This window comes from Aquarana catesbeiana, linkage group LG05 (genome assembly GCF_042186555.1).
Source record: "Aquarana catesbeiana isolate 2022-GZ linkage group LG05, ASM4218655v1, whole genome shotgun sequence".
Taxonomy (NCBI): Eukaryota; Metazoa; Chordata; class Amphibia; order Anura; family Ranidae; genus Aquarana; species Aquarana catesbeiana.
The window spans coordinates 92,036,638-92,063,088 of record NC_133328.1 but is presented as its reverse complement, the minus strand read 5'-3'; the positions used below and the strand labels follow the sequence as shown (position 1 = coordinate 92,063,088).

At 43.4% G+C, this 26,451-nt stretch overlaps 1 protein-coding gene across 3 annotated transcripts in view; it reads left to right on the top strand.

Moving 5' to 3' along the window:
* The window catches only part of DPP6 (dipeptidyl peptidase like 6), a 1,451,270-nt gene that overhangs the window by 1,084,387 nt on the left and 340,432 nt on the right, over positions 1-26,451 (top strand). For all 3 annotated transcript variants that reach the window (XM_073629963.1, XM_073629965.1, XM_073629964.1), the window contains exon 5: positions 19,200-19,274. In XM_073629963.1, coding sequence (XP_073486064.1) covers positions 19,200-19,274 — 75 coding nt within the window. The remainder of the gene's footprint in view (positions 1-19,199; positions 19,275-26,451) is intronic.

The window sequence follows — 26,451 nt, the reverse complement described above, 5'->3', positions numbered from 1 at the left end:
TCGTTCTATATATGAATGATGGCCCTCTAATTTTTTTAATAACAAATAATCTAAACACCTTCTTTCCTAATTGATATACAGCTGTCACATGACCTAGCTCTTTCCCAGCCTGTCTGCAGGGAAACATTGGCAGGAGGAGCTTCTAGTTCTCTGCTGCTGGTCACATGTTAAAAAAAAAAAAAACAGCCTTTAGAATTCAGAGTAAAAAATAAATGATTGATATCAATAAATTGTTTTAAATGGTCACACAAATACTGTATATATTTGAAACCAAACCTATTTTTTGGCAATAACGTGGTGTGGGCAGATTTCTGCCAGTCACAGGCTGCGTTACGCCCCTCCAGCCTGTCTTAGAATAAGAGGGAGGTGAAGCCTCCATCAATCAATATGTAATAGCCAGTCCCCATTGTGTTTAGCTTGTTAGTGGGCATGGAGAAGGAGGGTGGGAGTGGGCTGTCATTTACCACTGTGTATATGCCCACAAGTGTGACTCTATAGTCACATGGGCTGCTCGGATGTGATAGGGAGGAAATGCTCAGCATAGAAACACACTGAAAACTGAGCATGTGCACTATCTGCCAACACTGCTCTGCAAAATCCCAAACTGCAGTAAGGGCATGGACAGGAGGGGGGGACAGAGAACAGCAGGATTAACCAGGTTTTTTTCAGAATACAGAAAACAAATCTCATAGTGCCTGAGTGAGTATGAACAGCATGTTATACACCATTTCGTTTTTGATGATGTTGGTTTATTGACAGTGATAAAAATCGATCCAGTCCTTTAAATGTAATGTGACCAAAAACGAGTGCAATCCAGTGCCTCCCTTATGTGTCACACCACAACAGTGCCTCAGCACCTTAACAGATGTTATTGATCTCCATATTATAAGAGATCCACAGTGCCAGAGGGAATGAATGTCACCCCACACAGCCCACTCCATGATCACAATGGAAAATGCTGATAACCTCAGGAATCATAAGAAAGAACAAAGGCAGAACACATCCTGTGATACCGCATTATTTCTCTCTAACACCACTTCATTCAGCCATTAGGATGGAAAGGAAAGCCCAGGACAGATAATGTTAGGTAGTATCTGATCCAAATTTCCCCAACTGTCCTCAATCAATAAGAGGACAGTTGGAAAATTTGGATCTGATACTTACCTATCCCTGTCTGCAGTAAACAATGAAAAATTATCTGTCCTAGGCTTTCCTTTCCCTCTTAATGACTGAACAGAGCGGTATTAGAGAAACATGTGGAGCTTGGAAGAGAGCTAAGGGTCCTGTCAGCCTGTCTTTGCTTTGTACAGGCTGAACGGCCTCAATATTCTGTTGTCTCTTGTCACTGCCCATGCTGTACGTTCCTGGTAATGGGACTTAAGAATAGAAAAAATACAATCAGCCAATCTGCGAATGTGTTCGAAATGCAGCTAAGGCCATGTTCACAAAGGATTTTCTATAAAGCTTATGTCTAATCTTGGTACTAACAAGACGTTTCATGTTACAGATGTTCTGGAATCTTCCACAGAAACTTGTGTTTTGCCTAACTAGGGAATGATTATCGTTCTGGTTTTTGCTCATTATGGTTCTACCTAAAACAGCACCCTGTTGTTCAAAGCCTGACAAAAGTTGATTGAACTCTGTGATAAGACTTGTTTCATTAAAAGTGTTTAAAGCTCATGTGTCCTGTAACCTTCTCACTCATTAAAAACCTTTCAAGGGAATGTTTAGTGGTTTCATGCACAGTTTCTCATTATATGCATGACTAACAAATATAGTTTATATTGCATAATAATAGTTTGTATTTTTTAAATTCTGATAGCAGGTGGTGTTCTGGGCTCATTTTTACATGTTTTCCAGGCTCTCCTTAATAAACCTGTTGACAAAAGCCTGCTGTTTTTAGAGCTCAGTAGCTCTGAATTTTACTCATAAGTGAATAAGTCAGAGCAGGAACTCCTCCGTCTTAATCTTCTTCCACTAAATAGGTCTACCTTAGGGCTCAATCAGGGATTCAAAATACACAACTTCCTTTATCCATGATTACCCTGAACTTCAAATCATTCCCAAGAAAACTTGAAACTAATATCTGATTGGTTATGATCTTTCATGCCTCTCTCCTTGCATTACAAGAATTGTTTCATCTTTGTGGTCTCAGCAATAAGAATGGATGAAGTAAGCATTTATGAGTAGGCCCGTTTTTAGTGGTTCAGGGAAAGTCTTGAATAGCCCTGAATTTAAGTATGTAGGTTAACCAAGTAATCTTTGTTCTGCAAAAGTTGGATCATGTGAGCTGAATGGGCTCTGTTTGGGAAAGGAATAGCTGGCCTGCTGGATGGTGGTATTGTTGCGATATTGGGTAAATCCTTGCTCCTGAAATACACCGCCAACTTTTGGCTCTGCTGTCTTGATGGCCCCAGTGTTGCAGAGTTCAGGTGGTCACCTTAAACTACCAGGAAAAAAGAGGCTTCTTGTATGTGAAGCTGTGAAGAGATAAGCCCAGAGATTGGGTTTCTGACCTCCTTTAAGGTGACAATAAACTCTGGTATTCATTCTATTGCTCCTGTCTTCCTCCAACTCTCCAAAATCCATTTAGTTTTTTCAGTTTTTTGCTGATATGATCAGATTACCTGTTAGAGGGTGGCTATGTTTCTTCTCCATGGTCCCACTGTATGTAGGAACACTGTATACACTCTCTTGCTTGCTCCCAAGATGGACTAGGGATTATGGACCATAAACTATAAGATTTGTAGTGTGCATTGAGCAGTACACATGATTGCAAATAATGTGCACTGCTCTCTCCGAAAAAACATAAATGAGGGGGGAAAGCAGAACTTCAGGAGCTCACGTTACAAGGAGGCAGAAAAACATCTTAAGAAATGATTTTATGAAAAATAGATTACAAGACCATTACATAATGGATGCATATGGATTATTTTTGGAGATTAAGGATATTGTTTAATGTCATCTTAAATGTCTAATAGGGAAGATAGCCCTAAAGACGGATCTGGCTTAACCACTCGCCTTTCCAACCACAGTAATTTTACTGTGGGCGGGCTGGTGGCACAGCCAGGCACAATCACATACATGTACTGTACGTGCCACTCCTGTGACACAGCGTGCCTGGTGGACACAGCGTATTGAGTGGCTGGGGTATCACATGATCGATATCGATATAATGCTGTGTTTGGCCCACAGCTATCACATGGTACCTGTACCATGTGATAGCTGTGGGCCAATCACAGCACATAATAATAATCACAGCTGTTATGAATGTAACCTAAAAAAAATGAAAAAAAACACACTTTATTTAATTCCTTCATTTTCCAAAATATTGCGACAAAAAATTCTAACTTCCAAGAACTCGCCATGCCTCTTACTAAATACCTAAGACTGTCTACTTTCCATTTTAAGGGCCTCAAGAAATGAAATAGGCCATCAGTACATCAGGATTGATCAATTTCCAAATATATACTGTATATATCATAGTTTGTAGATGCTTTAACAACCCAATTAATACATACTTATTGAGATTTTTTTTTACCAATGACATGTAGCAGAATAAATGTTGGCCTAAATTTATGAAGAAATTTAATTGGATATGTTTTATAACAGAAAGTAATAAATATTAGTGTTTTTTTTAATTATTGGTAATTTTTCATTTATATAGCAAAACATAAAAAAATGCAGTGGTGATCAAATACCACCAAAAGAAGGTTTATTTGTGTAAAAAAAAAAAAAAAAGATATAAATTTAGTTTGTGTACAGTGTTGCACGACCAATCAATTTCTAGCTAAAGCAGCTCAGTGCTGAATAGCAAAATATGGTCTGGTCATGAAAGAGGTAAAACCTTCCGAAGGTCAACCTGCTAGAAGGAGCAGTTATATGTTGCCACACTAAAGTGAGTTCAAGGCAGTGGCTGTCAACTTACAAAGTATAGGGGGCCCCCCATATCATAAACATAATATTCATCAATGTATTGTATATAATGCTACAGAAGAATGTCAGAGACTTCAACGTTACTAGAGGAAATGGACAGAGTCTGTGCACATGCTCCATTTGTGGTTGGAGACATGCTGTAGCAGACAGGGAAGATTATATGAGACTGCTAGAGATCACTTTTATAACAGCTCCCTTACAAAATCAAGCCCCCACTACTGCCTGCCTGGGTTGGAGATCATTTTTGTTTGAATACAGCTGCAATAATATGTTTTCCATTGCTTTCGCCTTTAACAATATGCTGCTTGTGGTTTGGAGAACCTGCAGAAGTGACTGAGCTGGCAATCAGCACAGCAATATGCCTGCATCAATATTCCTAATCACACTGGAAAGAGCTATCCAAGGTGAAGGTTGGAGAAGGCTGTCCTATGAAACAGCTCTCTCTAATAATTACATATCAAAATATGGTGCCAGACAGAGCAGAGAAAAGAGGTGGTATTCAGTATATCTTATTACCGAGTCATTGTTATGGTGGCTGGTGTTCTTGTCATGCTTCTGTACGTTCTTGCCCTCCTCTATGAATTTAATGGGCCCCGTGTTGTATCGGGGGGTGGAGGAATGGTTCCCGGCTGATGAGCTTGCTTCTTGCTTGTTTATGGAAGGGTGATTTGAGCTCAGAGCTTTGTCCTCTTTAACCTACATAAAAACTGCCACTAGGGCACATTATGTGCATTATTATGTAGATCACTTTTAATGAGCCTCAATTAAATGAAGCCTGAATTATGTACTCAACGTAATTACATGGTATTAAGATTGTGTCTTTGGTTTGGAAACACCTACAGGTTTAATATCAGCAAGAGATCTAAGGAAATGGACAATTGGTAATGTGAAGAGTTGTCGTTGGTCTCTAATATCATAATTGGAAGTAAAATATCTAAGTGGTCAATCTGTGTTCAATGATATCATTCAAAGTGGAACTCCAGCCAAAAGATTTTTCTTTAGATTTGGATTGAACTGGGAAGAGTTAGAACTTCTGACCCTTTGGGGATGTGTCCCCTCACTTCCTGTGTGATCACTAGGAAAGAAAGTGAGTAGAATCTCTCCAGTGAGGACACAGGCAGCAGCAGAAGTACTTTGTAATACAGCGGCAAACCTATATACGGTTGTTTAGCTGTCTTTGTCCCCATTAGAAAGATTTTCTTCAGTTCCTGTGTGGTCATGAAGAAATGTGGAAGGGAAAATCCTTTTAATGGGAACATGGAATGCAATTAGAGATGTGAAAAAAAACTGAAAAATTCGGGGGAAAAAAATGTTTTTTTTTCCATTTTTTTCCTGAAGGCTTTTTTGTTTTTTTCCAAAAAATTGGAAACATTGAAAAAAGAAAAAAAAATTGTGGAATATTTTATTTTAACATGATAAATAAAATATTTTAAGACAGGGTGTTCAAATATTTTCCAAATAATTTCTAAAAAAAATGTATGATATCAGATTATTCTAATTTCTGTGCATTGAGTGAGGACAACCAAGTCCTAGGTAACAAACTGAACCCTCCAATGCAAGAACAGTATGCATTTCTTCCTTTAGGAGTTGCTGTGCTGCTATTGTAACAAGAACCGGTCTGGTCAAACCTTAAGTTTTTAGAAGTTCCTAATTGTGAAGCAGAGACGGATACTGACAATTTCAGCTCAGAAAATGATTCTGATTAAATGTCCATTGAAACTTAGTCCCACTCTCTTCTTAACACTTCCCCCATCTTTAATTCTTTTTATGAGAATGGGGTTTTTATTTTTATTTAATACTGTGGAGAGGAAATATGAAAAATTGTTACTTTTGGTTTTGAAAATTGTTTTGTGGAGGCTTTTTGGCTGTTCCACATAAACTAGTAAGCAGTTCAGGAGATTGTTGCTCCCTTTGTTACAAATAAATATTATAAAAAAGTAAATTCTGTTTGTGATAATTGTTTCGCTACACTATATTTTTAATATGCTAGTTGTGATAATTTTATGCCAAGTCAAATTGTACATAGTCATATTTTATGTTCCTAAAGTAACAGAATGACTTTCAATCTTAAAAAGACAAAAAAGTGCTAATGTAGCATTTTTTTTCAATTTTTCCGAAAATTTCTGTTTTTTCCCCAAAAAAACTGTTTTTTTTCAGAGCTTCAAAATTTCCGGAAATTTTACATCTCTAAATGCAATAAAAGTCTGATAGGGGTTCTAACCCTTCCCTATGTGATTGAACACTGTATTAAAGTATAAAGCCCTAACAAGAGTATCCATTTCGGGAGTAACCACCACAAGCATCACAATTTGGATTAGCAGCAAGGATGGGAAGCGTCATCATAATAGGGGATTTTAATTATCCAGACATAGACTGGGCAGAGGGAACCACGCATTTGTTTAAGGCTCGCCAGTTCCTAAATGTCTTGCAGGACAATTTCATGCGTCAGATGCTAGGTGCATCAACTAGAAACAAAGCGTTACTAGACCTACTGGTTACCAACAATACAGACCTGATCACGGATGTGGAAATAAGGGGCAATTTAGGAAACAGCGATCACAGGTCAATTAGCTTCAGTATAGATCACACAAATAGTCAAAGACACTGAATTTCAAAAGAGCAACTTCCCTAAACTACCTTGCTAGAAGATATAAATTGGGATAAAATCTTAGGAACAAAGAACATGGAGGAGAGATGGGTTTGCTTTAAGAGCATATTAAATAAGGGCAATAGCCAGTGCATCCCATTGGGAAATACATTTAAAAGAGCGAACAAAAGTCCTTAATGGCTTAACTCCAATGTAAAAATGCATATAAAAGCAAAGGAGAAGGCCTTCAAGAAATACAAGGCTGAGGGATCATCATCAGCATTCAGACTTTACGAAGAATGCAACAAGAAATGTAAGGGGGCAATTAGGGCGACTAAGATAGAACATGATAGGCACATAGTGGAGGAGAGCAAAAAAAAATCCCAAGAAATTCTTTAAGTATATAAACAGTAAAAAAGGGAGGGCAGACCATATTGGCCCCAGTAAGAATGATGAAAGGAATCTGGCTACTAAGGATGGAGGGATGGCAAAGGTATTGAATTTATTCTTCTCCTTGGTCTTCATGAGGGAATAGGGGGGCTTCAGTAACCAAAACTGCAGTGTTTATCCTCATGACACAACTCAGGAAGCACCCTCATGGCTAGGGATGAGCTTCGTGTTCGAGTCGAACCCATGTTCGACTCGAACATCGGCTGTTCGATCGTTCGCCGAATTGCGAACGTTATGGGCCGTTCGCGCTAAATTCGTGTGGCGCGTCACGGCCCATAATTCACTGCGGCATCGCAGTGCATTGCTGGCTGATGATTGGCCAAGCATGCACTATGACCCGCATGCTTGGCCAATCACAGCGCTGTCAGTAGAGAGAGCTGTAATTGGCCAAAGCCAGGGTGGCTTTGGCCAATTATGGCTCAGGGGATTTAGTACACACCCCACACTATATAAGGCCGCCTGCACGGCGGCCCTGTGTAGTGTGTGTTCCGGTGTGCTGAGAGATAGAGAGAGAGAGAGACAGTGTCATTTGATTTGAGTTAGATAGATTAGGCAGAACAGTCAGTCAGTTAGCTGCACTTACAGTGTATTGTGTATATATATGCATCCCAGGTGTTGCATATATATATATACACTGTATTCAGTTTAGCTAGATCCGTTCCTGTTATCTTCTATCTAGACTATTTACATTTAATGCAGTGCGTCCTGCTCACAGTGTTCAGCTAGATCCGTTCCTGCTATTTACATTTAGTGCAGTGCGTCCTGCTCACAGTGTTCAGCTAGATCCGTTCCTGTTATCTTCTAGACTATTTACATTTAGTGCAGTGCGTCCTGCTCACAGTGTTCAGCTAGATCCGTTCCTGCAATTTACATTTAGTGCAGTGCGTCCTGCTCACAGTGTTCAGCTAGATCCGTTCCTGCTATTTACATTTAGTGCAGTGCGTCCTGCTCACAGTGTTCAGCTAGATCCGTTCCTGCTATTTACATTTAGTGCAGTGCGTCCTGCTCACAGTGTTCAGCTAGATCCGTTCCTGCTATTTACATTTAGTGCAGTGCGTCCTGCTCACAGTGTTCAGCTAGATCCGTTCCTGCTATTTACATTTAGTGCAGTGCGTCCTGCTCACAGTGTTCAGCTAGATCCGTTCCTGCTATTTACATTTAGTGCAGTGCGTCCTGCTCACAGTGTTCAGCTAGATCCGTTCCTGTTATCTTCTAGACTATTTACATTTAGTGCAGTGCGTCCTGCTCACAGTGTTCAGCTAGATCCGTTCCTGCAATTTACATTTAGTGCAGTGCGTCCTGCTCACAGTGTTCAGCTAGATCCGTTCCTGCTATTTACATTTAGTGCAGTGCGTCCTGCTCACAGTGTTCAGCTAGATCCGTTCCTGCTATTTACATTTAGTGCAGTGCGTCCTGCTCACAGTGTTCAGCTAGATCCGTTCCTGCTATTTACATTTAGTGCAGTGCGTCCTGCTCACAGTGTTCAGCTAGATCCGTTCCTGCTATTTACATTTAGTGCAGTGCGTCCTGCTCACAGTGTTCAGCTAGATCCGTTCCTGCTATTTACATTTAGTGCAGTGCGTCCTGCTCACAGTGTTCAGCTAGATCCGTTCCTGTTATCTTCTAGACTATTTACATTTAGTGCAGTGCGTCCTGCTCACAGTGTTCAGCTAGATCCGTTCCTGCAATTTACATTTAGTGCAGTGCGTCCTGCTCACAGTGTTCAGCTAGATCCGTTCCTGCTATTTACATTTAGTGCAGTGCGTCCTGCTCACAGTGTTCAGCTAGATCCGTTCCTGCTATTTACATTTAGTGCAGTGCGTCCTGCTCACAGAGTTCAGCTAGATCCGTTCCTGCTATTTACATTTAGTGCAGTGCGTCCTGCTCACAGTGTTCAGCTAGATCCGTTCCTGCTATTTACATTTAGTGCAGTGCGTCCTGCGCACAGTGTTCAGCTAGAGCCGTTCCTGCTATTTACATTTAGTGCAGTGCGTCCTGCTCACAGTGTTCAGCTAGATCCGTTCCTGTTATCTTCTAGACTATTTACATTTAGTGCAGTGCGTCCTGCTCACAGTGTTCAGCTAGATCCGTTCCTGCTATTTACATTTAGTGCAGTGCGTCCTGCTCACAGTGTTCAGCTAGATCCGTTCCTGTTATCTTCTAGACTATTTACATTTAGTGCAGTGCGTCCTGCTCACAGTGTTCAGCTAGATCCGTTCCTGTTATCTTCTAGACTATTTACATTTAGTGCAGTGCGTCCTGCTCACAGTGTTCAGCTAGATCCGTTCCTGCTATTTACATTTAGTGCAGTGCGTCCTGCTCACAGTGTTCAGCTAGATCCGTTCCTGTTAAATTCCTACTGACCGGCAGGCTTGTCTGGTTACAGTATATAAAGCTACCTGAAGAAAATTACAGGTGTTCTATTTGATCCTATTAGTACCACGGTCAGGCAGCTAGACTATTTACATTTAGTACAGTGCGTCCTGCTCACAGTGTTCAGCTAGATCCGTTCCTGTTATCTTCCTACTGACAGGCAGGCTTGTCTGGTTACAGTATATAAAGCTACCTGAAGAAAATTACAGGTGTTCTATTTGATCCTATTAGTACCACGGTCAGGCAGCTAGACTATTTACATTTAGTACAGTGCGTCCTGCTCACAGTGTACAGCTAGATCCGTTCCTGTTATCTTCCTACTGACAGGCAGGCTTGTCTGGTTACAGTATATAAAGCTACCTGAAGAAAATTACAGGTGTTCTATTTGATCCTATTAGTACCACGGTCAGGCAGCTAGACTATTTACATTTAGTACAGTGCGTCCTGCTCACAGTGTTCAGCTAGATCCGTTCCTGTTATCTTCCTACTGACAGGCAGGCTTGTCTGGTTACAGTATATAAAGCTACTTGAAGAAAATTACAGGTGTTCTATCCCAGCTTAGTGCAGCTACAGGCCATTAGTATGTCTGGAAGGCCAAGAAGGAGAGGCAGACAGTCACAAGCCAATAAGAGAGGGCAAGCAGGCTCTGTGTCTAGTGCTGGTCGTGGAGACGGTGCATCCTCATCAGCACGTGGCCATGGGACACGCTTGGCCTTTTTTTCGGCAGCTGGCCATGTTGAGCCGCAACATGCGGAAGACTTGGTCGAGTGGATGACCAAGCCGTCCTCATCCTCCTCATCCTCTCTCACCCATGCCCAGGGTGCTTTGTCTGGCAAAGCAGCGGCCTCTTCCCTCAGCTCAATGTCATCAGTGACTCCTTCCCTAGCTCCACCATGTCCTCATGAGGATTCCCTCGAACTGTTTGACCACAGTGTTGGGTACATGCTCCAGGAGGATGCCCAGCGTTTGGAAGGCTCTGATGACGATACTGAGCTCGATGAAGGCAGTAACATGAGCGCGGACAGAGGGGGTGCCCAAGAAGGACAGCAATCTGGCAGTCATGCTCCCCCTGCTGCAGCATACTGCCAGGTTTGCTCCAGTGATGAGGAGGGAGGGGATGATGAGGTCACTGACTCAACGTGGGTGCCTGATAGGAGAGAGGAGGAGGAGGAGGAGGCGGCAGCACATCACCAACGAGGCAGGATGCCCTCCAGGGGCCAGCCTAAGGGCAGCACATTGACTGCATCACACCCCAAAGCTCCACATGTGCAGGGCGCTGCAGTCTCTGCGCGTTATTCAAAAAGTTCTTTGGTGTGGGCCTTTTTTGAGACGAGTGCATCAGATCGCACCGCTGCTATTTGCAACATATGTCTCAAGCGTATCTCGCGTGGCCAAAATATCTCCCGCTTGGGTACCACATGCTTGACCAGACATATGTTAACCTGCCATGCAGTTCGTTGGCAAGCGTATCTAAAAGACCCACACCAAAGAACAAAGAGGATCTCTCCTTGCTCCTCATCAGCTGAGATTTCCAACCCCACTAGACCTTCAGTCCTCTCTGAGACCTGCAGTGAGAGGAATGAAGGTGTAGAATTAGGTGTGTCACAGCCAAGTACTTGTGGGCAATCTGCTTTTGGTACACCGACGTCAGATTGTACCAGGCAAATTTCCCTGCCCCAGCTGCTGCACCGCCGAAAGAAGTTTGCTCCCAGCCATCCACATGCCCAGCGGTTGAATGCTAGCTTGGCAAAATTGCTAGCACTTCAACTGCTGCCTTTTCAGTTGGTAGACTCTGCCCCCTTCCGTGAGTTTGTGGAATGTGCGGTTCCTCAGTGGCAGGTACCCAAACGCCACTTTTTCTCACGGAAGGCGATTCCGGCTCTCTACCGGCATGTGGAAGGCAATGTCCATGCCTCGCTGGACAGGGCGGTCAGCGGTAAGGTGCATATTACCGCTGACTCATGGTCCAGCAGGCATGGACAGGGACGTTACCTAAGTTTCACGGCGCATTGGGTGACTCTGCTGGCAGCTGGGAAGGATGCAGGACAAGGTGCAGTAGTGTTGGAGGTTGTTCCGCCACCACGCCTCCAAAATGCTGATTGTGACACACCTCTCTCCTCCACCCCCTCCTCTTCTTCTTCCTCCATGGCCTCTTCCTCGGAACCAGCGGTGCTCCGTAGGCGTTCAAGGGGCTACGCAAGTACGCAGGCCAAAAGATGCCATGCGGTGCTTGAGCTGGTGTGCTTGGGGGACAGGAGCCACACTGGGGCAGAGGTTCTGTCAGCTCTGCAGGGGCAGGTTCAGAGGTGGTTGACGCCACGCCAACTTAAGGCAGGAATGGTGGTTTGCGACAATGGCACCAACCTCCTCTCTGCCCTCCGACAGGGACAAATGACCCATGTGCCCTGTTTGGCTCACGTCCTTAACTTGGTGGTGCAGCGGTTCTTGGGCAGGTACCCGGGCTTACAGGATGTCCTGAGGCAGGCCAGGAAAGTCTGTGTGCATTTCCGCCGGTCATATAATGCCAGTGCTCGGCTGACGGACCTCCAAAAGGAGTTTAACCTGCCCAAGAACCGCCTAATCTGTGACATGCCCACCAGGTGGAACTCAACGTTGGCCATGCTGCAGCGGCTGCACACGCAGCAGAGGGCCATCAATGAGTAATTGTGCGACTATGGCACCAGGACAGGGTCAGGGGAGCTTGGTTTTTTTTTCCCCACGCCAGTGGGCCATTATCAGGGATGCATGCACTGTCCTGTCACCATTCGAGGAGGCCACGAGGATGGTGAGCAGTGACAGTGCATGCATCAGTGACACTGTCCCCCTTGTCCACCTGTTGGAGCACACGCTGCGTGGAATAATGGACAGGGCACTTGAGGCAGAACAGAGGCAGGAAGAGGAGGACTTCCTTAGCTCTCAAGGCCCCCTTTATCCAGACAGTGTTCCTGCGTGCCCGCCGATCACACAGGAAGAGGACGAGGAGGAAGAGGAGGAGGAGGAAGATTGTGTCAGTATGGAGGTGGAGCCTGGCACTCAGCATCAGCAGCAGTCTTTAAGGGATCAGTCCCAAGAAACACATGGACTTGTACGTGGCTGGGAGGAGGTGGCTGCGGACCATGTCGTTCTTAGTGACCCAGAGGACTCCGGACCGAATGCCTCAGCAAACCTACGCTGCATGGCCTCCCTGATCCTGCAAAGCCTGCGTAAGGATCCTCGTATTCGTGGTATCAAGGAGAAGGACCAATACTGGCTGGCAACCCTCCTTGATCAACGTTACAAGGGTAAGGTTGCGGACCTTATCTTGCCATCGCAGAGGGAGCAGAGGATGAAACATCTTCGGGAGGCCTTGCAGAAAGGTCTGTGCAACGCGTTCCCAGAGACTGGGAGGTTACAAACTCCTGTTTCTGGACAACGTGTTGCTGAGGCTTCGGTCAGTCAAAGAAGGAGCGGTGGAGAAGGTGGCCGTCTGACCGATGCGTTCAGACAATTTTTTGGTCCGCAGCCCCAAGGTATGATCGGTTCCAGCAACCATCGCCAGCGTCTGTTTTACATGGTGCAGGAATACCTAGGGGCAAGATCAGACTTGGACACCTTTCCCACCGAAAATCCTCTGGGTTACTGGGTCTTGAGGATGGATCACTGGCCAGAGCTTGCACAGTATGCAATTGAGCTACTGGCCTGTCCTGCATCCAGCGTTCTTTCGGAACGCACATTCAGTGCTGCTGGAGGCGTGGTAACCGATCACAGGGTGCGTCTGTCCACCGACTCGGTCGATCGGCTGACCTTCATAAAAATGAATGAGTCTTGGATCACCACCAGCTACCAAGCACCTGATGCTGATGTAACCGAATAATTTTTTTTGAAATCTCAGATCCCTTCAAAGACTGCCTATGCTGATGCTGAGTGACTATCCCTGAGTAATTATCCTCTTCCTCCTCAATCATCACGCTGATAGCTTGTAAGAACATTTTTGGTTCTGGGCGCCACCACCAGTGCCTAAGGCACAATTTTTCAGCCCCTGTTTAACAGGGGCGTGTAATTACAATTTTTGATGTAATACTTTGCAGCAGGGCTCGTTCCTGCATTCCAACTAGAGTGTCTGTGAGGGGTTGCAGTGTTGTGGCACCAGCACCAGTGCCTAGGGCCCAATTTTTCTGCCCCTGTCTAACAGGGGCGTGTAATTACAATTTTTGATGCAATACTTTGCAGCAGGGCTCGTTCCTGCGTTCCAACTAGAGTGTCTGTGAGGGGTTGCAGTGTTGTGGCACCAGCACCAGTGCCTAAGGCCCAATTTTTCTGCCCCTGTCTAACAGGGGCGTGTAATTACAATTTTTGATGCAATACTTTGCAGCAGGGCTCGTTCCTGCGTTCCAACTAGAGTGTCTGTGAGGGGTTGCAGTGTTGTGGCACCAGCACCAGTGCCTAAGGCCCAATTTTTCTGCCCCTGTCTAACAGGGGCGTGTAATTACAATTTTTGAAGCAATAATTTGCAGCAGGGCTCGTTCCTGCGTTCCAACTAGAGTGTCTGTGAGGGGTTGCAGTGTTGTGGCACCAGCACCAGTGCCTAAGGCCTAATTTTTCAGCTCCTGTTCAACAGGGGCATGTAATTACAATTCTTGATCTAATATTTCACAGCAGGGCCCTGTGAGGGCTTACAGTGTTGTGGCCACAGCAACACCTAAGGCCCAAATTTCTGCTGAGTATATAGGGCAGGACCCTACTTTCAAACATCTAACTTACAAACGACTCCTACTTGCAAACGGAAGGAGACAACAGGAAGTGAGATGAAATCTACCCCTAGGAAGGGAAATTCTCTCCTGTAAGAGTTAATATGGGAAAACAAGTTCTCCTTTCCACTGATGCTTTCCAATCCTTGTTCCACAAAAAAACCCAAATTTTCAAAAAACATTTTTCATTGGGACAAAAAAGTGAGGTGAAATCTTCTGAAGAGGAGGAAAGACAGCAAAACAAATGTCACAGGGGTGATAACCCTTCCCTATGTTTTCCAAAAAGCTTAGAAAAGATTTTTTGGCTGGAGCTAAACACGTTAAAAATGTTCAAAATTACAAACAGATTCTACTTAACAACAAACCTACAGTCCCTGTCTTGTTTGCACCGCCTGTATACTGCTGTTCAGAGTATATAGGGTCTGGTGGCCCCACACCTTTCCTTATTTTAATTTGGGTGCGGGGTTCCCCTTAATATCCATACAAGACCCAAAGGGACTGGTAATGGACTGGGGGGTACCCATGCCGTTTGTCTCACTGATTTTCATCCATATTGCCATGACCCGACATGACATTAAACCCGCAAGCAGTTTTAAATGAGATTTTTTCCTTTAAAAATGACATTTGGTGCAGGGACTGTTCTAAACATGGGAAACACGCGTCACTTTACAGGCATACTATAGACACCCCCCAGGTACGATATTTAAAGGAATATTTCACTTTTTTTTTTTTTACTTTAAGCATCATTAAAATCACTGCTCCCGAAAAAACGGCCGTTTTTAAAAGTTTTTTTTGCATTGATACATGTCCCCTGGGGTAGGACCCGGGTCCCCAAACCCTTTTTAGGACAATACCATGCAAATTAGCCTTTAAAATGAGCACTTTTGATTTCGAACGTTCGAGTCCCATAGACGTCAATGGGGTTCTAACGTTCGTGCGAACTTTCGGTCCGTTCGCGGGTTCTGGTGCGAACCGAACCAGGGGGTGTTCGGCTCATCCCTACTCATGGCTAACAGAGGACAGAAATAGAAATAGACTTAACTTAACATTAATAAGTCACCAGGATCAGATGGCTTGCCTCCTTAGGGAACTCAGTCAAGTAATTGCCAGACCATTGTTTCAAATTTTTACTGACAGTCTACTGACTGGAATGGTACCAGCTGATTAGAGAAAATCCAATGTAGCACCAATATTTAAAAAAGGGCCAAATATATCCCTTGGAATTACAGACCAGTTAGCATAACATCAATAGTATGCAAGCTCTTGGAGGGGATGATAAGGGACTATATACAAGATTTTAGTCATGAAAAATGGTATCATTAGCAGTAATCTGCATTGATTCATGAAGAATCATTCTTGCCAAACCAATCTATTAACCTTCTATGAGGAGGTGAGCTGCCATCTAGATAAAGGAAAGCCGTAGACGTGGTGTATCTGGATTTTGCAAACGCATTTGACACAGTTCCCCATAAATGTTTACTGTACAAAGTAAGGTCCATTTGCATGGACCATGGGGTTAGTACATGGATTAAAAACTGGCTACAAGGGCGAGTTCAGAGGGTGGTGATAAATGGGGAGTACTCGGAATGGTTTGGGGTGGAATGTGGGGTCCCCCAGGGTTCTGTGCTGGGACTGATCCTATTTAATTTATTCATAAACGACCTGAAGGATGGGGTGAACAGTTCAATATCTGTATTTGTGGACGATACTAAGCTAAGCAGGGCAATAATTTCTCCGTGGGAAGTGGAAACCTTTCAAGAAGATCTGAACAAATTAATGGGGTGGGCAACTACATGGCAAATGAGGTTTAATGTGGAAAAATTTTAAATAATGCATTTGGGTGGCAAAAATATGAATGCAATCTACTCACTGGGGGGAGAAGATCTGGGGGAATCAAGGATGGAAAAACGCCTGAGGGTCCTAGTAGATGATAGGCTCAGCAATGGCATGCTAATAAAGCATACAGAATATTGGCATGCATTAGAGGGGATTAACTCAAGAGATAAAGCGATAATTCTCCCACTCTACAAGACTCACCTGGAGTATGCTGTCCAGTTCTGGGCCCCAGTCCTCGGGAAGGATGTACTGGGAATGGAGCAGGTACAGAGAAGGGCAACAAAACTAATAAAGGGACTGGAGGATATTAGTTATGAAGAAAGCGAGCACTGAACTTATTCTCTCTGGAGAAGAGACACTTGAGAGGGGATATGATTTCAATTTACAAATATCATACTGGTGACCACACAATAGGGATAAAACTTTTCCACGGAAAGGAGTTTAATAAGATACAAGGCCACTCATTCGAATTAGAAGAAAAGAGGCTTACCCTTAAACTGCGTAAAGGGTTCTTTACTGTAAGAGCAGCAAGGATAAGGAATTCCCTTCCACAGGCAGTGGTTTCAGTGGGGAGCATCGATAGTTTAAAAAAACTATTAGATAAGCACCTGAACGACTGCAACATACAGGGATATACAATGTAGTACTGACATATGATCACACTCATAGGTTGGACTTGATGGACTTTTTTCAATCTCACCTACTATGTAACTATGTAAAGACTCGGTGAACACTGTATTGGCATTTGAAATACGTTTTTACAAGTGGATGCAGCAATGCACTGAAGGTACAAGCAGATTAGTAGAAAACAAATGTCCAACACAATATTGACTGACTGCCCTTCAGGTCTGGTATGGATTTTAAGGGAAACCCTGCACCAAATTTAAAAAACATGGTGTAGGGGTCCCCCCAAAATCCATACCAGACCCTTCAGGTCCGGTATGGATTTTAAGGGGAACCCTGCACCAAAATTAAAAAAATGGAGTAGGGGTCCCCCCAAAATCCATACCAGACCCTTATCTGTGCACGCAACCTGGCAGGCCGCAGGAAAAGAGGGGGGATGAGAGAGCCCCCCCTCCTGAACTGTACGAGGCCACATGCCCTCAACATGGGGAGGGTGCTTTGGGGTAGTCCCCCCAAAGCACCTTGTCCACACGTTGATGGGGACGAGGGCCTCATACCCACAACTCTTGCCCGGTGGTTGTGGGTGTCTGCGGACGGGGGGCTTATCGGAATCTGGAAGCCCCCTTTAATAAGGGGACCTCCAGATCCGGGCTTCCCCCCCTGTGTAAATTGGTAATGGTGTTCGAAGTACCCCACCATTTCACAAAAAAAGTGTCAAAATGGTAAAAAAAAGACAAGAGCCAGCTTGGGACAAATCCTTTATTAAAAAATTAAAAAATAAATATGTCCCACGATGTAAGTTCACGCCGCCCGACGGACCAAAAAAGAAAAAAAAAGCCGCAACCGATCCGCCTCCACCGAGTGATGCGTCTTCTCTTTGACAGTTCTTATATAACTGAGAGCGGGGCCACCCGGTGACATAACCGGATGACCCTGCCCCCTCTGACACCACGGGGGCTTCCGAGGGGGCAGGGCCAACCGGTGACATAAACGGGTGACCCTGGACCCCTCTGACTTTTGATTATTCATGCTCATGTCCCATAGACTAGTGTTCGTGTGTTCTGCCGAATGTTTTGCATGTTCAGCTGTGAACTGAAAATCCCTATTCAGTATTATTGTTGTATATGCACAGTCATGTTATAGCATTTACTTTTATATTAAGTCAATTTTCACAGGAATAGAGCACCATATATATTAGCTTTATTTTTGACTCCATTCCTAGTCTTGAGTAGCAGCTGTTTTATCATTCTAGACAAGCACAGAGATTTATATTTAAACACATGCTACCTGCATTAAAGCCTTGTTGGCTGTACTGCACAAGGTTGCAGAGTATTGCTTCACACTGACCTGAAGAACTCTTCTTTCCTGCTGCTGGCACCACTCTGGAGACCATAAATTAGCTGGGATAAGAGATGGAGTGCAGCTGGTATCACTACACATGGGACAGGAGCCAGTACTACAGAGGAGGCATCGGCTTATGCCACTCTTGCTCCCTACTACAGCTCCAACTTTACAAGTAGTCCCTCTGCATTGCACTCTGTTTGATGCTCTGGGATGGTGGGTCAGCAAGCCCACACCATGATCTACCAGCCACCTGGCCGCGATCTACTGGTTGCTGATCCCCGCTTTAAACCCTTTCATCCTATCCCCCTCCCCCTTCATCCTAAGCCCCTATCCTCTTCTTTCCCACCCTTCCCCTCTTTTCCTTCCTTCTGTATTGCTTTGGTTTGAATCAGCCCTAAGCATTGGTTGTTAGTACACTTGCCTTCATATTTTAGTGTAATTTGAATGATAATGTCCTGAAATGAGAATTGTCCACTATGTTGTGTTTTTTTCATTTGTGAGTTTAGATTTACCGCTTAGAACTTGTTATCATCCTGCATACTTTTATACTGTATCCATTTACTTTGTACCTGCTGTACTACCATGAACTCTGTCTTTTTTTGCTTGACAAACTTTAATAAAATGTTTTCTGTTTTAAAAAAAAAGAAAAAAGTTTAGGTTTGAATTTTATTGCATAGTTACATGGGCCAGACCATACCTGAGCGAACACTGTGAAAGCTGACAATCATTGTAGTAATCTCACTAATACAGTGGAAGCTGACAATCACTGTAGTTGTCTCACTACTACAGTGGAAGCTGAAAATCACTGTAGTAGACTACTACAGTGACTGCTAAGCAATACGTCAATGCATGTTATGCTGCCGCATAGATGTAAATTGGCCCTAAAAGATTATTATAGATTACTGGGGTTACAAATAGTTTTTTACCCTTCTAAATAGGGACTGTGGTGACCACCAATCCTGTTCACCTGTATGCATATCTCCCAATATTCTGAGATTAGAAAGAGGGACACCTTTTAGTACAAACGATGTAGGCAAAGAACACAGCCCCGGCATGCCCCTAGTTATGCAAACCACATAGTAATATGTTAAAAAAAAAAAACAATAATACACATCCATAAACGTTTTTTCACTTCTACTTTTCCATTATTTTAGTCCATCAGACAAAAAGAGGAGCAACCGAAAGATTTAGTTCCAAATCAGGGACAGCTGGGAGCTATGTGTATGAGTGAATCCTTCTTCTGTATACTACACTGATTAATACACAAACTAAATAGATTATGTAAACAAGTGTCTTACAAACTATCTTTTTTTTTTTTTTAGGATACGTTCAGGGTCAGCAAATATGAAGTATCTCCAGATATGAAGTATGTTCTACTTGCATTTAATGTCAAACCGGTAAGTGGAAAGATCTACCTATAGACCGTGATTTGTAGTGACATTGACCTGAAAAAAATGTGTCATTAATGGAAAAGCTTCTATTCATCTCCTGCCATTGGAAGGGCATGTCAGCTTTATGGAACTATAGGGAACAGTGCCATCTAGCAGACAAGAATGGAAAATTTTTTCAGAAGTATTTTAGTATCAGACATGCACACTGATATATACAGTATATCAGGTATAAATAATATGTAACAAAGGGCTTGACAAATCTCAGGAACCAGGTTGACCAATGTCCCTTAAAAATTACAGCTAGCAACTAACTTTTGAGGTTTTTTCTAGTTGTTGTGGAGCTGGCTCTGAAAAAAATCCTGCTAGCTTCTGGATTGAACAAACTGGTTCCTAAATTCAATATTAATTTGTCCACCCCAGATGAAACATAAATATGTTTAAGTTAATTTAACACTTAAATAAGTACAATAATTTTTGTTTTAAAAAATCCTCTAAAACGTAAAAACCTATATACCATACATGAATTTAAGCTGGTTTATAGGTCATACTCTTTAGCAATCTAGTATATCATATCTTCTTCTAGCCACTTCAGCCCCGGAAGATTTGGAAGCTCAATGACCAGAGCACTTTTTACAATTTGGCACTGCGCTGCTTTAACTGGTAATTGCGCAGTCATGCAATGTTGTACCCAAACAAAATTTGCATTCTTTTTTTCCCACAAATAGAGATTTCTTTTGATGGTATTTGATTGCCTCTGCGATTTTTATTCTTTGCGATATAAACGTAAAAAGACCTGAAATTTTGAAAAAAAATGATATTTTCTACTTTTTATTACAAAAAAATCCAATAAACTCAATTTTTGTCATACAGTTAGGCCAAAATGTATTCAGCCACATGTCTTTGGTAAAAAAAAAAATGTCAATAAGCGTATATTTATTGGTTTGCGCAAAAGTTATAGCGTCTACAAACTAGGGTACATTTTCAGGAATTTACCAGCTTTTAGTTTATGACTGCCTATCTCATTTTTTGAGGTGCTAAAAGAACCCCCCCCCCCCATGACCCCATTTTGGCAAGTAGACACCCCAAGGAAATTGCTGAGAGGCATGTTGAGCCCATTGAATTTTTTTTTTTGTCACAAGTGATTGAATACCAAGCACCGCCTTCAGGCTTTCTAAGGGCGTAAAATGGTGATTTCACTTCCTCACTACCTATCACAGTTTCGGAGGCCATGAAATGTCAAGATAGCACAAACCCCTCCCAAATGTCCCCATTTTGGAAAGAAGACACTTCCTGAGCATGTTGAGCTCATGGAATATTTTATATTTTGGCACAAGTTTCGGGAATTTTTTTTTTTTTACACAAAGTTGTCACTAAATGATATATTGTTCAAACATGGCATGGTTATATGTGGAATTACACCACAAATACATTCTGTTGCTTCTCCTGAGTATGGGGATACCACATGTGTGGGACTTTTTGGCAGTCTAACCATGTACAGGACCCCGAAAACCAATCACCACCTTCAGGATTTCTAAAGGCATAAATGTTTGATTTCACTCCTCACTGCCTATCACAGTTTCAGAGGCCATGAAATGCCCAGATAGCACGAACACCCCCCCCCCCAATTGACCCCATTTAGCAAAGCAGACACCCCAAGCTATTTTTGCTGGGAGGCATGTTGAGTATTTTGCAGATCTCGCTGTTTGTCACAAAGTTTTGAAAATTTAAAATTAGGAAAAAAAAAATTATTTTCCTTCTTTATTTTCAAAAACAAATGAGAGCTGCAAAATACTCACCAGTCAGGCCTGGATGGAGGGGCTAAATGTAGGTGCTAGCAGGTATCTGGGCTGATCCCACTAATGCTGCATTTTTGGGAACCCTAAACTATTGGGAATGCTAATATAGTTCTGATCTGATCAAAGATATCGATCCGTTCAGACACTATACTACTAAGGGAGGTGTATGGTGCGTGTGTGGGTGTTAGCGCTACTGGCACTAATCTGACACTACCTGGGCCAACGCAGACCCTAACTGACACTAAAACGTGACTGATGTCACCTTTTACACAGTTGGATTTCAGCTGTTTTTGGTTCTTTTGCATCACTACTTGGTCACATGGTTCAGTGTATAAAGTATATAAGTGGTTCTCATTTCCATGTTTATCAGCTATGAGTAAGCACTTAGTATAAGTGTGAAACGCGTCAGTTGTTGTCCTGTACTTTTTCGCTGCGGTTTCCTGTGTACTTCATGATCCAGTATCTTCAATAAAGACACTTGAAATTTCTCCCGGTGTGCGGCTGTCCAGAACTTCTTTCATACACTTCCTGACTGATGTCACCTGCCGGGCGATCAGGGGGTTAAACCTTTTATTAGGTAATATACGGCGGGTGCTCTGACGCTATAAAAAAATAACTAACTAACCAGCATCACCTTTGACACTAATATGGTGATCACTGATGACAGGGGGTAATCAAGAGGTGTAAGCTTTATTAGGGGGGGTTAGGGGGGTCCCTAGACCAATTTGGGGCTACTACTAAGTACCCTAATGCTGATTAGTGTCACAAATTACACCAGTACAGTGATCAAAGAAAAATATGAACACTACACTGGGTGACACAGTGACAGGAAGTGAAGGGGTTAACTGGGGGAGGGATCGGAGGTGATCGGGGGGTAAAATGTGTGCCTATGTGTACTGTGTCAGAGTAAGTTGGTGCAACTTACTCTGAGATGTCTTCCCTCCTCTCTCTGGAATGAAAAGACTTTCACGAGGGTAGATGACATCACTTCCCCTACCTGTGTTTACACTTACACAGGCAGGGGAAGGATTTCATTCGCCAAAACCGATCACCAGGTCCAAGCCAGAAATCATTGGCCTGGGCCTGAAGACTAATTGGTTCTGAAGCAAATCTGATCGTCGCAGCCACCTAGGGGGCGCGCACTGGCGCCCCCTAGGCGGCCACGGGCCCGACGTAAGGTAACGTCACTTCGCCCAGCCGAGCCAACCTGCCGCAGCAAAACTGTGGCGGCAGGTCCGGAACTGGCTTGGTATACAGTTATCCCAATCCACTCAACTCTTGAACTTCTTTGCACTTGTCACCTCTTTTGTCCTCCAGAACTTCTCCAGTGCTGTCTTTTTTGATACTGAATGTAAACATTTTCAACATCCCCAAAGTATGAAAATGAATTCTAAAGCTACTTTTTTCCAATTTTGAATACAGTAATGAGGTGTTAGAACCCCTATCAGATTTATATTGCTTACTGTGCCCTCATTAGGTCGTTTTACTATCTGTATTTTTCCTGGTGACCACTGTCACTGAGACTAAAGCCAGCAATTAACAGTTGGAATCTCGGCCGGTTCAGCAGGGACAGGCCAAGATTCAAGCCATGGACGAGTAGGCTGCTTGTACGATCAACTTGGGTACAACCAGCATGTCAGATATTTCTACACACAGTTACAACCAGTGGGTATGGCAAGGAAAATTGCTCCATCTATGGCCGGTGAGGTATTTTGGCCATCAGAACAGGAATAGAGTTGATATCATTCAATAAGGACACCTGTTCTGGTGACAACAATCAAAGATGGATTTCCCCAACATTGTAGAGTTTGTCTCTCAGGTTCTGCTGTGTCAACAGGACAGGAGTTGAAGGGACCTCATGGCACACACATTGCAAAAAAAAAAAAAAAAAAAAAGATAGGTGTTTCAACCCTACCTTACTCTATCCAAATTGAAAAAAAATAAGTTTTGGCTTTAGTAATACTTTTAATACACCTTGAAAAACCATCTATCACACAGAAATATGAATTGAACAACTTCCTTCTCTTGTACGGCAGCTACGGCTGCAAGTCTCCCTCACCTTTGAAGTCTACCCTTTCTCCTCTTAGGTTGTAGGGCTGCGTTCTAACTCCTGCTTTTTCATGTATTTTTGAGGGTTAAAATGTTATCATTATAGTTCCTATATGTTCGTACTTTGTACAGTGCTGTGGAAAACCGTCTCCTTTCAGTATTTTTTTATAACTAGACCTGATGTTATAACTCTTGATCAGTAACCAGATGTATCAGAACTTAGAGAACTTGGAGAAATAGCTTCTTTGGGTTGATATATATCTCTTTAGCCTTTTAACTGATAATTCATATAAAGCTTTTGCTTTTACAATCTGCAGTAGGATGAGGTCCAGAAAGTTCATTCTTTTCTTGTTCCAAAACTGTAACTGGCAATCCAGAGGATGACAAAACCCCAGTAGGGCATCTGGGAATCATCTGTAGATTCTTTGTTTCAATTATTATAAGTGGAAATGTCATAACCAAAAAGAAAGACATCCATTATACTGTGACCCAGTGTTACAGTCATAATGCACCTTTCAATAGTCTTGACAAGTAGAGCTTGTATAACTGAACCATAGGAGTGACGGGGCCACAGATTTAACTGTATTACATCCTCATAATTATATTTAATACCAAAAAGAAACAAAAAAAGAACGGAATGTTCAGGTTCCACTTGTACAGATGCAAAAGACATTTCTCAAATGTAGATTTTTTTTTTGTATAAAAAAAGGGCTTGTATACATGGGACTCACAGCCATAATGCTCTGACACAGGTGACCGATGGTCAGCCTGCTCTCTATTGGAGTGTGAGCTAATGGAGGACACGCTGTGAATTGGCATTTGTAAAATAAAATTCATGAAGGGTTCCTTGAACCTGATAACTAGCTCATAGACTGAGTCCATTGAGAACAAATCAGACATCCTTAATGTACATCTGATAACCACAGACTGACTAGGTTTGTGCAACTGATACACTCTTTCCTACCACTGATATTTTTACAGTTGCAGGTTCAGTAAAGCTAATCCAATGGACTACATGGGGCTGATTTACTAAAACTGTAGAGTGCAAAATCTGATGCAGCTCTGCATAAAAAACAATCAGCTTCCTGTTTTTTTTTTTTCAATGATTAATTGAACAAACTGAAGTTAGAAGCTACCATACACAGCTGCACCCGATTTTGCACTCTCCAGTTTTAGGAAATCAGCTCCACGCATAGTTCTTTCTAGCATGTGACTGCCTTATGCTTACAGTAATCATTAATTTAGAATAAATAATAAATTGTCAGGTCTCGGCAATAGAGATAAAACTCATTGAAAAAAAGGCGTGGGGTCCCCCCCAGTCCATTACCAGGCCCTTTGGCTCTGGTATGAATATTAAGGGGAACATAGCAACTTGATGTTGATGGGGAAAAGGGCCTCATCCTCATAACCCTTGCCCGGTGGTTGTGGGGGTATGCGGGCGGGGGGCTTATCGAAATCTGGAAGCCCCCTTTAACAAGGGGACCCCCAGATCCCGGCCTCCCCCCCTATGTGAATTGGTAACGGGGTACATTGTACCCCTACCATTTCACAAAAAAAGTGTCAGAAACGGTAAAAAAGACAAGAGACAGATTGGGACAAGTCCTTTCTTAAAAAATTAAAAATTAAACATTTTAAATAAAAATGTAAAAAAATAAAAAAATAAAAATGTCCCGCGATGTAAATCCATGCCGCCCGACGGACCGAAAAGGAAGAAAAAAAAGCCTCAACACCTCCGCCTCCATGGGAGGCTCCCGCCGAATGACGCTTCCCATTGGTGATAGCTGTTATAAATGTGAGAGCGGGGCCACCCGGTGACGTAAGCGGGTGACCCCACCCCCCTCTGATGCCACGGGCAAGCCATGGGGAAGCCCCTGTGGCATCAGAGGGGGTGGAGTCACCCGTTTACATCACCGGGTGACCCCGCCCCTCTCTGACGCCACGGGGAAGCCATGGGGAAGCCCCTGTGGCATCAGAGGGGGGGCAGGGTCACTCGTTTACATCACAAGGTGGCCCCGTCCTCAGCTATATAACAGCTGTCACCAATAGGAAGCATCATTCAGTGGGAGCCTCCCATGGAGGCGGAGGTGTTGCATTTATTTTTTCGGCTCGTCGGCGATGTGATAGAAGATGAATGGATATTGCTGGACATTTTTATTTTTCTATCTTTAATAAAGGACTTTTACCAAGCTGTCTCTTGTCTTTTTTGGCCATTTATTGACACTTTTTTTGTGAAATGGTAGGGGGCCGGGATCTGGGGGTCCCCTTGTTAAAGGGGGCTTCCAGATTCCGATAAGCCCCCGTGCCCGCATACCCCACAACCACCGGGCAAGGGTTGTGGGGACAAGGCCCTTGTCCCCATCAACATGGGGATGAAGGCATGTGGCCTGGTACAGTTCAGGAGGGGGAGGGTGCACTCTTGTCCCCCCTCTTTTCCTGCGGCCTGCCAGGTTGCGTGCTCTTATAAGGGTCTGGTATGGATTTTGGGGGGACCCCTACGCCATTTTCCTCTAAATTTTGGCGCAGGGTTCCCCAGCGCCAACATTTTTAATGAAATTTTTTTTTTTTAAATTCAGGCTCTCTGAGAAAGGGGGTGTGCCCCCGAAACGCATTAGCTGTACCCCATGTTCTGTGCATGTCCATGCACTGTTTTTATGGCCTTTTGTCAGTTGCATTTTGTGAGTACCCACTTTTATATTAACATTTCTTATTATTAAATTATCTTTGGTAATGCACTAGGTGTGCGCGCCTTCCATTTCTGTTTTTCTTGTAAACCCTAATCATTACTTGCAGTGCCAGTTCCCCCTACTGCCCAGGCTGCCCCCCACCCACTGCTGGCTTCCCTCCCCCCAGCTGCTGCAGGGGATGTTTCAAGGTGGAATGCTGGGGAAAGGGGCTAGTAAATATGTAATTTGGTAATTTGCTGTCCCCTTACTTTTCTAAATGAACACAGTGAACACACTCACTCTCTGTGTCAATTTCTAACTGTTACCAGGAGTGAGGTAGCAGCGATATGCTAGACAGGTAGAGAGGGCATTGGTTCTGCATGTCTCTCCTAAATGCACCAATAACTGTGGTGATGCATAATACATCAAACAGTTTACTGGAGATTGTTCATGTTAGTCATCTGTCCGTGAGTGTGGCTCAAGTAACCCAAGGTACCCCATGTGTATGGCAGTGACCCTTTACAAAGTGCCTAGCGTAGCCAAAAGAACCAACCCCAGGGTAGGCCTCTAATGGGACCCTTGCTGGGAGCCCAATAAGGATGGAAACATGAAGGACATAATGACCACCACGCGACTCTCACCCTACTATACTTTTGGTGCCCAACATGGGGCTAT